Raw genomic sequence first — 16937 nt, forward strand, 5'->3', positions numbered from 1 at the left:
GTTTTCCAATTTGGATCATTAAAAAATAATTATCAAATGAATGTGTCATATCAAATGGCAAAATATGTTTTGCGAAAAATTAACAAAAACTTTTGTAGATGAAAACTGAGATTGTTGTCAAAAATGCAAAATACCAGTGCAATAACAACAAGAACACATTAAAATCTCGGTTCAGACATACATTACAGCAATGATGCCACAACACGATCCCTCTTTAGAGGAGATGATTCTGAGATGGTCCCACTCGTCCCTGAATGCTTGCTCTCCCTAGTGTACACCAACTGTCACTACAATAAACCACTTAACTCTGATCTGATAACCCTAATCTAGTGAACCTACTAAGATTTGTAACATGTGATTAACGTTGAAATTCACGTTGAATTTCACGTTGGTGAAATCTTACACCAATCCATTCACTACCATTAAATAAAATACTGTAATCCTGGATAGACTGCTGTAAAAAGAAATACAGACAATGAAAGATGTCTGGATTATAGTACAATATTTTCTTTGACTTTATTGTAGTATGAATTGGCAAGCACAAAGCACAACTGAGCTCAGTGTACAGATGAGCCAGTGAACAGATACATATGTACAAAAACACACAAGTGCACACATCCGACTTAATATTCACTCAGTTTGAGATCTCAGGTACAAAAATAACACAAGAGCTTGTTTTTCATATTCATCAACAGCGACAGACGATTAGTTGAAAGAATCAACCTCGATGCATCATGACTTCTTCTCGAGTTTAAAAATTGTCCATGAAGAATGTGATTAAAAGATTCGTTTCATTTTATTAATTGATTTACCATCAGTGAAGAGACTATGACTGAAATGTTGCGGATGAAGAAAATGCTGCCTTGTTTTTGGTCAAACATTCAATACTTCATTGGCACCATAAAAACATGAGGAGGGGGACACAGTTGAGGAATTCATGATTTGTTGTTACCAAATTGTGTATTTAGTGACAAACTAAACTGCACTGACTGTAGAGGAGGTCTTTCAATAAGACTGAATACTTTGCCAGATGAAAAACCATTCAGACGCACCATGACTGTTTTCATATTTACAAACTGTCAATAGCAGTGGCACAAGAAAAAAAGAAAATTTACATTGAGACTAAAATGGTAGAACATATGTACATGACTGATAAAAAGAACTGACCAAACACGTGGTCGATTTCATGAAGGAGACGAGGCTCGGACTAAAAAACAACACTAGAACTGCCTTTATGAGAGAGTGTCAGGAGTGCATCGATTCCACTTTCTCTGTGGTGATTGCTCGGTGCTCGCAGGGGTACGTTTCTTACAGAAGTTATGATTGTTTGTAATTACTGGCGCTTGGCTTTGTAAGGTCGGGAGCGTTTCCTGCGATCAGGCTTCCTCTGTTTGTGCAAGCGGCCAATGCTCACTCCCTGCCGTCGACGCACGGAAATGTTTTGCTCCACAAGGCTGGCCAGCATGCCTGCAGAGGAGAAACAGTAAGGATGAATGGAGGAGCAAAAACATGATGAAAAAATACCAGCACAACAACAACACTAGAAGCATATTTTTGGAATTTTAATAGTAGCTGAACATAAAAGAGGTAACAAAAACTGGCTGAAACCAGAGGCACCAAATGGAGGAACACAATTATTGAAACCTATAAGATGAAGATAATTAACAGAACCAGGAGTCTACCTACACTGCTTAATGTGATGAAAAAGAAGACAGAAAAAGGGTATTATACAAATTTAAAAAGGAAGGGAGGGAAGAGGGGAACAGAAAGAAGTAAAAATGAGAGAGGGGAACAAAAACAACAAAACAAAAACAAAAAAATACACTTGAACACCAAACCCGTCCTAATTTAGTATATTTTTTTCCCCTGTTACTTATTGTTTTTCTTAAACGTATGAAGGTCTGTATTATTATTATTATTATTATTATTATTTCCCTTTTTTACTTTTTAAATGTTGAGTTGGGGTGGGGTGGGATAAATAGTCGTTATCATAAAGATTGAAATTAGTTGTAACTACTGTAAGAAATTATAATTAAATTAATAAAAGAATGAAGAGCATTACACATTTTTAGCATGTTATTACATTTCTTTTAAAACTGTTATTTATTTAGTTAGATATTTAGTTCATTTTATTTTTCATTAAAACACTGACTAACAGCTGATTTACTGGAAGTTGTGTAAAATAGATTTACCACATTCTTTATTTAATTGGAGTCATAGTGAATTATTGAAATTCTTTTAATAACATGGACATGTAAAGTAAAAAGGGGACAGAAGAAGTCATATAAACGAGAAAAGTACAGTGCTTTTTCCCCCGAATTTTGTTTTAAACATTAGGTACCTATTCCCTGTTCTCACTCCCAGGGCGTCAAAATGACATATGACACCATAATGACCCTATAATGACACCAAGGACACTCTTTAGCATTTGTATGAGATGCACCGAGCTTTCAACCAACTCCAATGTGAGCCCATCTGCATCATAAGATTTTAAGGGGAGCACCACCTAATTTTAGAATATGTTATTTCCATTGCTGAGGAAAGTTTAATCAATATTTGTGAACATGAGCTACTCTCTCTCACCCAGAAACCACAGCAATGTCTCAAACTTGTGATGTCATCAAGTATAAAGTCTGGAGCTGCTCCACAGTCAATGAACAGAGGCCTGATTTTTTTGTTTTGGCTTTTTTTTTTTAAGACCCAAATAAGCTTCATTGTTTTATTTTATTCTTTTTTCTGAAACATTCTCCTGTCTGCCCTCAGTGTCATCTAAAGCATTTCTCCTAAATCAAATCAATCAATGTCTATGGAGCAGCTCCAGACTTTATGCTTGATAACATCACAAATATGAGTTTTAGTGCCCTTGTTTTTAAATTTGGTAGAGAATTATTTGTACTTACTATTATTTTTGGACTATCTAACCAAAGGAATAAAACGTAAGAATAAAAAAAAAAATAGGTTATAGGAGCCATAATATGCATTTATCCTCTGTTGTTTATCATTTGTTCAGGCTGCGCATGTTCTTTTGGTTACTTTCACCTCCGGCAGGTGTAACTGACACATGGGGAGTTTGGTTTCACATGTTTTACCTCACCTTTACCTTTACCATCATTCACTGACGTGGCGACACTTAGACAAAGAGGGGGAGTTTGGCTCCAATACCTTTTATTGATAGCAGTTGAGCGGACGTGAATGGGTCCAACAAACACAGGACTTTGACCCAGGAGACTGGTGTTTATGTCAGGTTTGACACTAAGCAGACAGCTTAGTTTCAAAGCAACTAGCAGAAAATCAACTATTTGGCTAAATGTGTGATGTTGGTGTGTTGCAGTTACAACTATAAAAAGTATTTTAAGGACAGATAAATGTGTGTTAGGAACTGTAAAAAAAATACCCCTGTAACTGCTAACTCAGGCATTTAGATAAAAATATCTATAAATACAGTGTGATGAGAGTGGAGGGGTGTGAAACATAATGATCAACCGCAGAGTAGCCAGAAATTAAAGTGGAACTTCAGAAGAAAGTATAAAAGGGGTTTTGACAGAAGGTTAAAAGGGGGCATAAAAAGTGAGAAAAAAGAGGAGAAACAAATTCTCAAGATAATGAGATTTACCTTCTTGGGCCAGCATTGATATAAAGGTGCAGATGAACTCGTCGTAATTATGAGTCCTCCTCTGATCATCAATCTGACCAAATAAAAACAAAAGATTTAAATTTCAAAGCCAATAAAAACAATGGCTCAACAAAAAAATGGACTAGTTCCAGTTAAAAGAAACCTACTTTATATTTCTTTCGCTTCTCTACTTCCTCCTTTAGATACACCTCATAATTGGCGATGTCAGCCTCTACACACTTGAGCAGTGCCAGCAGCTCCTGCACAAGACAGAATCACATAAACCGCTCTGTGTGTGTGTGTTTGTTTATTATTTATTTCTACTATACAGCGTTCGCAACAGCTCCCTAATTGGCAGCACAAGCAGAAAATGTGAGAGTAATGTGAATAAAAAAAACAAATCTTGGCAGACTGATAAGAATAAAAACGTTCACATTAAGTGCATTTTAACACTACAAAGTTCTTGGACTTACTTTGGGAGAATACTTATCCCCAGGAGGCTTGCTGTCCGCAGCAGTTTCCACAGCGTTGGGCTTCTCCTTGCTTGGTCTCACCTCTGCTCCGTCTTTGCTCTCCTCCTCTTTCACCTCCGCAGACGGACCCTCGTCTCCCTCGTTCACTCCTTCCTTCTCTCCTGCGGAGAGGTCTGCCTTCTCTTTGTCTTTTGTCTTTTCGGGAGTGCACAGCCGCTTTGTGCCATCAGCAGCCAAATCTACCGTACAGACGGGGGACAAACGGGGAAAGTAACAATCGATCAAAATTAGCTGGACGCAGACAATCCATTAATAAAAGCAGAGTATGTTATTCTCATTAAGGTCACCCCAAACTGTTTACTTCTACGGTTCAAAATGATTAATATGCTTTGACTGCGGGGTTCCTACAGCTTAAGGCAAATTAAATTTAATACTTTTAAAGAAGGAATAAAATTCAAGAACAATTTTGACTAATGAATACATTAATGAATGAACCAACATTTTTTACATATAGTTAAGAGCAATTTTGCCCAAATGTTTAGTGTAACATAAAACATTATGGTTTCTGTCCAGTGAAAAGTTAGATCTGGTTAGAGGTAGGAATTACCTGGCGTTGATTATTATTTCTGATTTTGTGTGTCTGTTTTAATATCCATTTTAGGGAATTAAAGAAGAGGGATTTAGAAAATAAATTTAAAAAAAAGAGATGTTAGCAAGTATTTTGAGATTTTACAATGCAACATCAGAAAAAAGCTATTCATAAAATCCTACGTCCCTTATCTTTGCATTTTTAAGACTTTTGAAAGACTGAAATAAGACATTTTAATACAAATTAAGGGCTCATTTTTTAGATTAATGAAGTCAATTCCTTTTAATACTTTTTAAGGAATTGCAGGAACCCTGCGACTGCACTCCTGATATCAAGTGACAGACTCAATACTCACTTCAGCAGATGCTTTTGAGCCACTTTTGTAAATAACAACACGGACGACAGTAACGATCTCTCACCAGATGGAGGGAGAGCGTAGATGACTCCGTCCTCCTGCAGGTGCAACAAGGCCGCGCTGACGGACGGGCCCAGTTCTCTTACAGCACGGTTATGTCTTGAATCCAGCCTCAGCATCTCATCTTCTCCAAACAGCACACGAGACAGATGGGACGCAACTGGACTAGATGGCCGCGTAGCAGCCTGGGAGCGTGCGGGCGAGCGCAGCGGGGAGTTGAAGGCGCTGCCAATCTCAGAGGCTGTGTCCGTGCTCTCGTTGCTGGGAGTCGGGGAAGGCTGTGAAGCAGATGTGATGCAGATGCCTCCTGTGCGCCCCTCTGTGCGCACTGAGAGGGGTGTATTTAGGGCATCTTTCCTTTGGGCCTCCTTCAGTTTCTCGGCCAACACAGTGAGGGCGATCTGGCTCTCCATTCCAGTTCCCACACGTCCTTGTCGAGTTCGCAGACTTCCCTTCCGTCTAAACCTTAAGGACAGCAAGTTTTAAACATTAGCAAAATCAAAAAAGATCGATTATGCTTTTCTGTATTTTGCGTCATATATATAAAGTCAGGGTTCACACACATTTTCATCAACAAAATTTCAAAACTTTTCCATGACATGTCAACACCCATAATTCTTGCCTCTTTTTTTCTATTTTTTTCAATTATGCCAGATTCAAACTCTATTCAAACGTTATTTGAGAGACAGAACGCAAGGAGCAAATAAAGAAACGCATGTGATGGTAAACAAAACATATTACATGTATCGGCGCGTATTTGAGCGAATTTGTGTCTCTTCTGGGTCATTTTGTGACTGTTTGGGGTTTTTTGCATCTCTTTGTGAGGTTTTTTTTTTTTATTTTTTCCTTCTCTTGGGTGTTGCTTTGCATCTCTGAGGTCATTGTTGTGCATGTCTGAGATCATTTTTGTGTCTCAATGGTTATTTTGCACCTCGTTTGGGTCGTTTTGTGTCATTTTAGGGTTGTTTTGTGTCTCTGTGGTTGTCTTGCATCTCTTTGTGATAGTTTTGTGTCTCTTTGGGGTCATAGTGATTTTACATGGTAGAAAGTGCCACTATTCGCTGTTACAGTCATTCCTTCATCTGCAATGAGGGTGCAGAGAAACAGAGATATGGAGGACTCGGAAACACTGACCAATCAGAGAAGACTGGTCATTTTAGGAGAGGTTCTTAAAGAGACAGGTGCTAAAACAAAGCGTCTCAGGCAGAGGTTGTATACAAGTGTTCCAGTATAGACAGTATGAGAAAAAATTAAGTGTTTTTAGATCATTAAAGCAGGTAAAAAAGTTCTAGCAGAAATCTAAAACACAAGTATGAACCTGAAAATGAGCAAGATAGATCCTCTTTAATCTGAAGAGCTTTAGCTTCATTCGGTCAGGTCATTACCTCAAATGTACAAAGATATTACATACACCGTGTGACGCTAACCTGTTGGGTTTAACTGCAGAATCAGTTACTTCCTCCTCATCATCCTCATAGTCATCTTCGTCGTCAGAGTATTGGCGTTGCGTCCCTGGCACTCTTGAGCGACCGACTCCAGCAGCAAGATCCTCTTCTTCCTGTTTATCAGAGAATCTTTGATAAACCTCTACATATTTTTTTTGCAGCCACCACAATGATTTTAAATATGGGCAGCCTTAACAGCAGGGACAGAGAAAGAAATGAAAAACTGATACAAAGAGAATCTAGTAGAGAATCAAGAGTTTCAATGACATAAAGGACAGAAAAATAACATGAACAGATCTGAGATGAACAGAAAGAGGCATCTGATCTGTCCTAGTTCCTAGAAGAGTCGAAAATGAATGCTTTCACTTGTCCCTACATGTAACACTCTGTTCTAGCAAATAGGTGCGGGATCATATGCTGTATAGATTTTGGGCTGTAAAATAAAATTGACTTGTCTTGTCAAGACTAGACAGATCACGTTTACAACAGTCCATGGACTCTGCAAATCTGACGGACTGGGGAAGATTGTCCCAGAGGGCTAAAACAGCAAATGCAAGATCACCTTTTGTTTTGCAGTTGAAGCAGGGGACAGATAAAAGGCCAAGATTTAAGGATCACAGCAGTTGAGAAGCAGAATAAGGAACAAAGAGATCAGAAATGTAACTCGGGGTGAGGTCGTGCAGTGTCTTGTATGTAATTAACGGGATGTTGTAGTTTAGCAGTGTAACAGCTGGTCTCCTGGTATCTCCTCCATGCTCTTGAGACTGTGCTGGCAGACACAGCAAACCTTGTGACTGCATGTGCGGATACAACATCCTGTAGAAGCTGGACTACCTGTACAACCTGTTGGGCTGCGTGTGCCACCCCATGCTACCAGTAGTGACAAGGACACAAGCAGAACATAAAACTAGAGAAGGGTAAGTCAGGAAGGATAAGGAGAGAGCAACTGTCTGTGGCTACCACATGCAAAACTATTCCCTTTTTGGACGGTTGTCTTGCATCTCTCCATTGCACCTGTTGTCATTTTCATTTGAACCAAAGCAGGTGACACTGATTCATATTCACCTGTGCTTCCTAAATGGACAGATCGATATCCCTGAAGTTGAACTGACTTGGTGTTATCCTGTGACGATTAAGTGTTACCTTAATTTTGTGAGCAGTGTGCATTTCATTGTACCATTGACCCTGTGTTGAGCTACATATGACTAATGAAGTCAAACTGAAACTCGTCTTACCTGCATTGGAGACTTGGCGTAGTTGTGGTTGTCCAGGAAGGCAGGCAATCGTTGAACGATAGGATTTGGACTGGTGACTTGTGGAGGACCGCCTCCTGTGGGGACGGGTGGTTTGCCCATGACCTTACTGTTTCCTGAGGGGCTGGGAGCATCCTTATTCTGAGCTCCTGACTCATCCAACAAATCTAAAATGACAGTCAGTGTGTTTCAGTTGAATATTTATAAAGAGCTCCTTCACAACTAACTAACAAATACTGGGAAAATAAAACCGACTCAAGGGGACAGTTCTCCCCAAAGTCAAAAATACATAGCTTGCCTCTGACTTGAAGTGCTATTAATCAGTCTAGATTGTTCTGGTGTAATTTGCAGATTACTGGAGATAATGACTGAAGCGATGTCTGCCCTCTCTTCAATATAATGGAATTAGATGGCGTTCAGCTTGTGGTGCTCAAAGTGTCAGAGAAATACATTCGAAAAACTCAACAGCAATGTCTATTTCCAGAAATCACCCGCTAATTAAATCACCACACAAAAGGAAGTGTGCATCTAGTGATGGACGAGAGGCTCGTGCTCGTGGCAGTGTGAGATGTAAATATTATTGGCGTCCTCCTCGGTTGAGCTGTAATATTAACCAGATCAGTGGTGCTAGGTTCCTTTTGCGAGGTGAAACAGCTGGTTGGTGTACTTCAGGAGAATAAGAATAAGGTTTTTTTTAGTAGAAAAGTTTTTTTGGTGCTTTGAGCACCACAAGCTGAGTGCCATCTAGTTCCATTATACAGGACTCCCACACAATTTCATGGACAAAATTTCAAAATTTTTCAATGACTTTACAAGGCGCCATAATAACTTTTTTCTTTTCTGCCCCGTTTGCGCAATGTTTTTTAAACATCTCAGAATGAAACTGTATTCAAACAAAATATCATCAGCTGGCAGATATGAAGGGAAAGACAGAGTGCAGCGAGAAAATGGAGAAGCATATGTGATGATAAACAAAATGTCACACAGCAACAGAAATAAATCTGCAGTTATGTTACATTACCTGAAAGGTTATCCACAGAGGATTACTGTAACAATTTCATTACACACAACCAAAATTCCATGACTTGGATTATATTAGTATGAACAGAATTGTTATTTTTATTTTAAGCACTTTTTTCAGGTACCTTCCTTGTTTTTTCTTCTTTCTTTTTTTTCCCTTTGCTAATTTTCAGGTAATTTTCTTGTACTTTTTACTTACTTCTTGCTTATTTTGGGGTATTTTATTCTATAGGTTGCTCATGACCATGTTCCCATTTTTGAGAGAAATCAAGTCAATTTGCTCTGGTTTCAAAGGGTTGATAATTCAATGACTTTTCCAAAACCTTCAATGATTTTTACTTATACAATGTCTTTTCCAGGCCTGGAAAATGTGATTGTGAAATTCTTCGACTTTTCCAAGTCTTCCATGACTGTGGGAACTCTGATTACATTTGAAAGAAGGCAGACATCTCTACAGCTGATATCTCCTACACTCTGCAACTCACACAAAAAGAACCTACACTTAAAAATATGTATTTTTAAGGGGACCTGTCCCTTTAAGTACCTGGATCAGCCCCTTGGGATGTAACAGGCTCCACGTCTGTCTCTTTCTTGATCGCAGTGTTATCATCAGTGGAGGAAGACTCCTGCTGCTTCTTGTCGTGAACGAGTTCGGGCTGAGTGAGCCGGATCATCTGATGACATGATATAAAAAAGATTTTATACAACATATTTTCAGCAGACATGACTAATTCTGCTTGTTAAAATTTTGGCACAATCATGTTTCCTTTACAAATTTCTCCTTGAACATACTCAAAAAAAGTTAAAAATACATAATTATAGGAATGTTAGGACACCAAAATAAGTGTTAACTATGACATGCTGTCGCAAAGGTTATAAAAACTCATCTTATTTTATTCTGTTTCTGCCTGTGATGAAACTTGAAGCCATTCCTGACCTTCTGCAGACCCTCCAGAACGGTCTGTCGATTCCTCTTTAGAATTTCCAGTTTGGACTCGTACTTCATCCTGCGGTCAGGCACCACCGCCATCAGGTTGAAGCGAATGTCATGGTACGGCTCACTGGGAAAGAGCAGAGCGGCAGCATGAGAATAAAGCCTTGAGGGTGTGTGTAAAAGGTGAACCACCACTGCTTGAATTAACTGGCTCAGGACTCACCCAGCAGTAGCAAGTCCAATCCTCTCCATGATAACCCGCCGAGCTTTATCGGTCCATTCCTCCTCTTCCCCCCAGGGCCCTGAAATAGAGAGAATTATTACAATTCATTTAAGTAGCAACTTCCAAAATATACATGTGTAACAATGGCAGCAATTAACAAAATAACACTGAATGCATTAATGCAAGAGTGCTGCAAGGATGATGTTTTTGTCATAGGCCAAACCAGAGGTTAGCAGTGCCCTGGTCCCCTCGGCAGAAAGCCAGTGGGATTTTTCCACTTGATTTTTGATTATTGCAGAAAATAAGCTCCGTGGTCAAATTTTATGATAATTACACATTTTGTAAGGTAATTTTCACACAAGAACAGAACTCCCTGAAAACACAGGATTTTTTTAGGGGCAGTTAGGGCCAAAAAAAAAACACCCAAAACACTAGGTTTTCTGTAGAAAAATTGCCATTTTTTTTAAAAAGAAGAAAAAAACATTTTGAAAAGAAAACATGTCTGTGGTGTCATTTTGACAATTTTTATTTCAGTGGGCCTGCAGTTTGGAAGGCACGTTTTCCTTAAAAATAAAACTTTTTAGCTTTTTTTTTAATCACACAAAAAGATTTAAAGAAAAGAAAATTCGCTTAAAAATTTTAGAGAAAAAACAAATCACGTGAAGTTTGTGAAAAAAGTATCCAAAATTCTATAGGGAATTTCCATAACAACCAAAATGCTACAAATCAGCATGACCAGAACAGGACTCAGTATTTCTCTGTCAGTGTGTAGTTGTACCGTGGTCAATGGGGTAAGCCTTGAGTCCGTCGAGCTCAAAGAGGCGGTCTTTGATTGGCACATAGCTAACAAAGTGGAAGGCCTCCATGGTCCGCACGGCACTGATCCCATTCTGTTTCTCCGGCAGGTGCCTGGGCTCCGGTCTCCATAGAAACATGGAAAGAGAGCTTAAGAAACTGATGAATGCACATAGGCTGACATCTCCCACAGTAACGCAGTATGGCAGACCAATCACAGTAGGATTTTTTTTTTTCCAGAATCAGAGGCACCTGAAAATTGAAAAAGGAAGTTCTTACTGTAACCTACCTGGCATGGCTGTTATGTGCTCTGGCAAGCTCCGGGGCATTTCCTATTGCATAACCTTTACTCTGAAAAATACATAAAAATGAAAAGTTAAACATGACAGTGAACAGAGGAGGAAGGGAAGAGAGAGCAAGTGAGAGCAACTTTGTGACCAATATGATAACTAAGTATACAAATAAATGAAAAAAATCCTGATTTAAATGTTTGTTTGAGGAACAAAATCAGTTTCTTAGCAAGCTCTTGGGATCATTGTCTATTCTTATACATTTAATATGTTTAGTTTTTTTCAAACTATTATAATTTCTTAGACACATCTACAATATTTGAAAAATTATTCCAAAGTAATCAGAATTTCTGAGTGACATTAACTGAAATAATTTTATCCAGTCATCCCTCTAAAACTAAACAGAAAAATATAATTATTCATGGAAACTTCACCATGAACAGCACACATGAAGGGTGACTGATTTAACTAACTTTAATCAGGTATCAAAGCTCCAAATGTGCGCTTGAAAATGGTTGGGAAGACCACTGAAGGCTTAAATGATACTAAAAATAACATGAGTGAGAAACATCTTACCTCTGGGCTGAAGCCTTTGGTGAAAGCCTTCATGCGACTCGGGTGGTGCCGAGCTCGACGCCACTGCAGTTCAGAAGCACGCTCAACAAAGCGTGGGTGGCACATGAATTTGGTATCAGCTGGGTACAAAAAATGGATGCATGAACACGAATGCACCTATGATTTTCATGAACTGTATTTGGACAATGCTGGCAAGAAGGGCTAGATGCAACAAAACATTTTACCATGTCTACTTTGAATGTTCACATCCAACTCTGAGTTTATATATATATATATATATATATATTTGAAAGAATATACATCTTTCTTTTATTATTATTGAATATTTTGAATCTGTGGTTTCATATATATTTTTATTCAAGTTTTATTTCACCAGAACACTCTCCTGAAATTACGATATTTTATTTTAAAGTAGCGCTGAAATGACTGACAGATGATTAACAGCAGTTACAGAATACAAAAAAAAAAAAAATCGGAATTGGTTTATTTTATTTTAGGTATTATTGTGTGCATGTACACATTTTGCATTATAGATATTGTATAATTTGAATTTGCTGGTTAGAGCTGGTTGGAAGTACAATAATTTGCAGGCTTTTCACAATTTAAAAATATATATGTTTATAAGCATATATAAGTATAAGCATGACATTTAATGAATGATTCTGTGTCCAGATAAGTTATTAATGACATTTGTCATCAATCATTCGATCATTTTTGCCACTTAAATGAGAAAGCAGCAACTTGAAAAAATAAAACAACTGTTATCTAATATGATGGCAATTTAGTCTAGATGTACACTTTGACTATGCACTAAATTGCTTAGGAACACTGCATTTACATTGTGGACAGCACAAATACTGAAAACAGCTCAGAAGAAATCTGCTATAGTTTTTCTGATTCAAATACAAATGGATGGCTGCGTAATCAAAAGACTTACTGTCACAGCAATAACAACAATAACTTACCTGATGAGCAAAGAACATATCATTCACAATCTCCTCATCAATGACGGAGGTCTCATCTACCAAAGTGTTAACTTTCCTCCTGGATCGACGTTCCTCGATCCACTTGAACAGGAAGATGAAGCCATAGACGGGACTAAAAAATAAAAAGATGCCAAACACTTTTTACATGTTGTTGCTACAGTACAAAAAAAAGCAATATTCAGACATGAACTCGGATGTCACATCCTGACACAGGGCTGCATGATATGCAAAAAAAATCATATTGCATTTTTTTGGATATATATTGCAATACGACTCATGATTTTAGTGCAAAATGGCAATTTTGCATATAATTTTTTTCTGAAAAAAAATCCCTTATGTGTGAAATACAATTTGTGGGCTATGGCACCTCTTTGTTGCACCACAATGCTTCAGTTTTAATGGTGCCATGTTGTGACAAATTTTACCTTTACCAAAGGATTGCAGCTCCTGCAATTTGGATATTGAGCTTGGCCATGTATCAATAATATTTTGATAAACTGTGCAGCCCTAACCTGACATATTTACCAGGTAATTTCATTTTTGTTTTACTTGCAATCATGACTCACTAAACACACTGGCATGGACCTGATTGGTTCAAGTTTCATACCTTTGACACTTGCTTTGAAGGTCATAGATTTCCTCTACTTGGACACCTTTGACACCTAAAGAGCACACACAAAAACACAGAGAGAAACATTTTAATTTACTTTTTTAGCCCCACTACTTCAACTTGGAGTTTAATAGACACTGTACAAATACGCAACATTTTTGGTTTTTGCTCCTATTTATCCCAGCTTTAGGGTTAAGATCAAAGACTTTTTATGTATTCAATTATATAATTCTGTCAAATTTTGGTCATAATCTCTGTTCAAATCTGTGTTAGTGAGAACCTTTTCTTTCCCAAGAGAATCCCTCCACCTGACAGGTGTGTCATATCAAGATGTGATTAAACAGCATCATTACTACACAGGTGTTCCTGGGGCTGGTCACAGTAGAAGGCCACTCTAAAATGTGCAGTTTGATACAACACAATGACACAGATTGCCCAAATTTTAATGGAGGTTATGGTGGTTTTCACCACCATAAGACATCTCTTATGTAATTTCTGTGAATTTGGCAGTATATCCAACCATTCTCATAACCAAAGACCACGTGTAACCCCACCAGCTTGAGACTGATAACTGATATTTGGAAACAAAAATAGAAATCTTTCCGTCAATATTTATATTATAACAAACTCCAACACAAAACTTTTATAAAGTCAAGTGAAAGTTTAAATAAAAAATGAAAATATAAAAATAGCTCCCTTTACAAAGTAAAAGTTAACTCCCATGCTGATATTTTATTTGTACCGAGTAATTAATTGATTTTATTGGCGATCATTAAAGTAAAATACTGAAACTGAATTGAACTTAACAGAAAGCCAAGTTTTGACACAACATGTTTGTTTAACAGTAATTGCCACCAGATTCATGGAAAGGGCGTTGGAGACAGCTTTTGATCGTAACGTTTTGGAAAAGAGAATTGCTCAGTAACATAGATTTTTGCAAATCTGTGACCAAAATTTGCCAGAAATATATCCACTGAGAGCCTTAAAAAGTCTTTGGTCTTTAACTTAAGCCTGAAAAAATGGGGGCAAAAACAAGTATTGCTTTTAAATTTCCAGGGTTCCCACATATTTTTGGGGACAAATTTCAAAACTTGTCTATGACTGTTCAAGGATCAATGATAAAAAAAAATGTTTTTCTTGCCCCACTTGCCAGGTGTTTTTCAAAACATCAGATTCAAACTTTATTTATTTAATTCCAGCTAGACATTCACAGTGAGAGAGACTAGGGGGAAAATGGAAAAGCATGCGACGGCAAGACGCCAAACACTGGCGCATATTAAAGCTACTGTATGTCAACATACAGAGAATACATTTGCATTTATATTAATTGACTCAGAAGGTGGTCCGTGGAAGATTACAACTACAACAATTTCATTAAACACAAAGAAATCACGTCTTTTCCAACACTTTCCACGATTTTTACAAATTCCATGACTTTTCCAGGCCTGGAAATTTAATACTGACATAAACTTGCTGTTATGTTGTATTACAGGGACAGTAATCCACAGAAGATTACTGTAACAATCTCATCATACACAACCAAAATTCCATGACTTTTCCAAAACCTTCAATGATTTTAACCCTTTAAAAGTTGGATAATCATCGATTTTCTTGTGCTGCGTTCACATGCCTTTCATGCTTATTTTGAGCGCCAACCAAACTGGTTTTGATTTCTCTCAAAAACGTGGAAAAAAAGGCAATGGACAGGTTGGCAAGAAATGTAGTGCAAATTGCAAAAAAATAAGATAACTATTTTAAAATGATTTTTTTTTTAAATGTCCAGGAAAACTATTTTTATCAGAATTGCATGTCGGAAATTATGAACAGAATTATTATTACTATTATTTTATGAACTTTTTTTAGATCATCATCGATTTTCTTACACTTCTTACATGTTGCTCCTGGCCTTCTCCATATTTTGAAAGAAATCGGCCCAATTTGCTCAGGTTTCAAAGGGTTAATAATGCAATTACTTTCCATAACCTTCATTGGGTTTTTGCAAATTCCATGACTTACCAGGCCTGAAAATTTTATTTTTAAATTCCATGACTTTTCCAGGTTTTGCATGACCGTGGGAGCCCTGATTTTTGTAAAATATACTGACTATTCACATCGCAGCATTGTGAGAGTTATAGCTACTGAATATGAACTACTCACCAAAGTCCTCGACCAGCAAAGTGAAGAGTCCTGAAATGATTAAACATTTAAATTAGAGTTCATATAATACAGCAGAAAATAAATCAAAGACCAGTGTGTTAGTTTTGCTAATAACGGTATCGTTAATCGTCTCCATAGTTTGCCTTTGGTTACTCACTCCTTCAGCTTGCGCAACAAAAGACACATGCGTATTATACCTAACTGTGTTTTAATGTTGTATTGTATTTGAGTTGCTTGTAAGCTGAATAGCTGAAGCTGTTTATGAAGCTAAAGTGTCCTCTGGTCTTTATGTGTAAGCTAACGTTAGCTGTGTCTCACCTGGATCACTCTCGAGCTCCAGCCACCCTTTGTTCATTTTCGCATTTGTGCACACTTTAACTAGTTTTACTATCTACGATGTTTTCCAGTCCATGTCCGACAGAAAAATAACGCTGTTTCCATTCACGACTCAACTGTGGAGCTCAAGATAAACACAATAGAGACAGAGTTGGCCGCCTACAAACTGCGTCATCAAGGAGCGACCGGGAATCAGTCCTCCCTGCCTGCGACTTCCTGTAGGCAGAACTACAACTAACGCTCATTAATCAATAAATCAGTCATTCAATCAATCGAGCAAACAATACGTGTTTTTTTAAACTGTGTTAAATGTTTATAACATATTTGTAAAGCAAAACCAAGAAAGTTATAAATATTAATGAGGGTGATATGCAAATTCAACAATTAGATCAAATTAATAATGGTATATGTGGCCATTAAATCAAGATTTTTAAAGACATAATTTGGGCATATTTATTGCAAGTCAAGCACACTGTTCAAATTATGGCACTATTAATATTAGCAATGGACTATTTTCACATTGTATATTTGTTGTAATGTGAACTTTAACACATTCCTTTCCAAATATTTTTGCACATCTCTGTCCAAAACTGTACAGCTTTCTTATTTAAAAACAGCACTGTAAATAGGGTATTATTCTTAGCTTTGTTTCTCTTAATATGTTTAATATTTGCACCAGAAACCAAAGCACATTCCTTATTTGGCAACAAATGCCTTTCTGATTCTGGTAAGGGATTTTTCTTTATTTATGAGGGCAGGGGTGTAACTTTTTTTTCTTGGGATATCATGACCCTCAAGCCGCACATATTTTTCTTGCATGACCCTCCGTTAACCCTACCAAAAAGGGACCATTATCACAGTTTCTGGCTATGATAAAGGCGAGATTTTAAGATTTGTAAAGCAGACATGCTTTTCAAACCCTCTTGTGGGTTTGGGGGCTCTGTGGGATTTAAAATAAATAATAAATACAACCATTTAAAGTCAAATGTCTCTCCCCTGAGCCAAACCCCTCAGACTTGAAGTATTGCAGAAATTTAGAGTTAACCCTTTGAAACCTGAGCAAATTGGCTTGATTTCTTTTAAAAGCATGGAGGAAAGGCAATGAGCAACTTAACATGGAGTTGACAAAAAAATGCAAGAAATAAGTGAAAAGTTACAAGAAAATTACCTGAAAATAAGCAATAAAATAAATAAATAAATAAATGCCCTTAAAGAAACAAAA

General features: G+C 37.4%; 1 protein-coding gene across 1 annotated transcript; it reads right to left on the reverse strand.

Annotated features, from left to right (window-relative positions):
• Window positions 1-485: 485 nt before the first annotated feature.
• bap1 (BRCA1 associated protein-1 (ubiquitin carboxy-terminal hydrolase)) lies at window positions 486-15889 on the reverse strand. Its single transcript, XM_042507669.1, is given in 18 exon segments — window positions 486-1467; window positions 3614-3686; window positions 3781-3873; window positions 4087-4325; window positions 5095-5555; window positions 6518-6648; window positions 7771-7955; window positions 9353-9482; window positions 9746-9869; window positions 9966-10044; window positions 10744-10886; window positions 11050-11111; window positions 11627-11667; window positions 11670-11745; window positions 12592-12724; window positions 13220-13274; window positions 15380-15409; window positions 15698-15889. Coding segments are annotated over 18 exon segments (2226 nt in total). The 5' UTR covers window positions 15735-15889; the 3' UTR covers window positions 486-1333.
• Between the last annotated feature and the right edge of the window lie 1048 nt (window positions 15890-16937).

Source organism: Plectropomus leopardus, chromosome 2, assembly GCF_008729295.1.
Source record: "Plectropomus leopardus isolate mb chromosome 2, YSFRI_Pleo_2.0, whole genome shotgun sequence".
NCBI classification, from domain to species: domain Eukaryota; kingdom Metazoa; phylum Chordata; class Actinopteri; order Perciformes; family Serranidae; genus Plectropomus; species Plectropomus leopardus.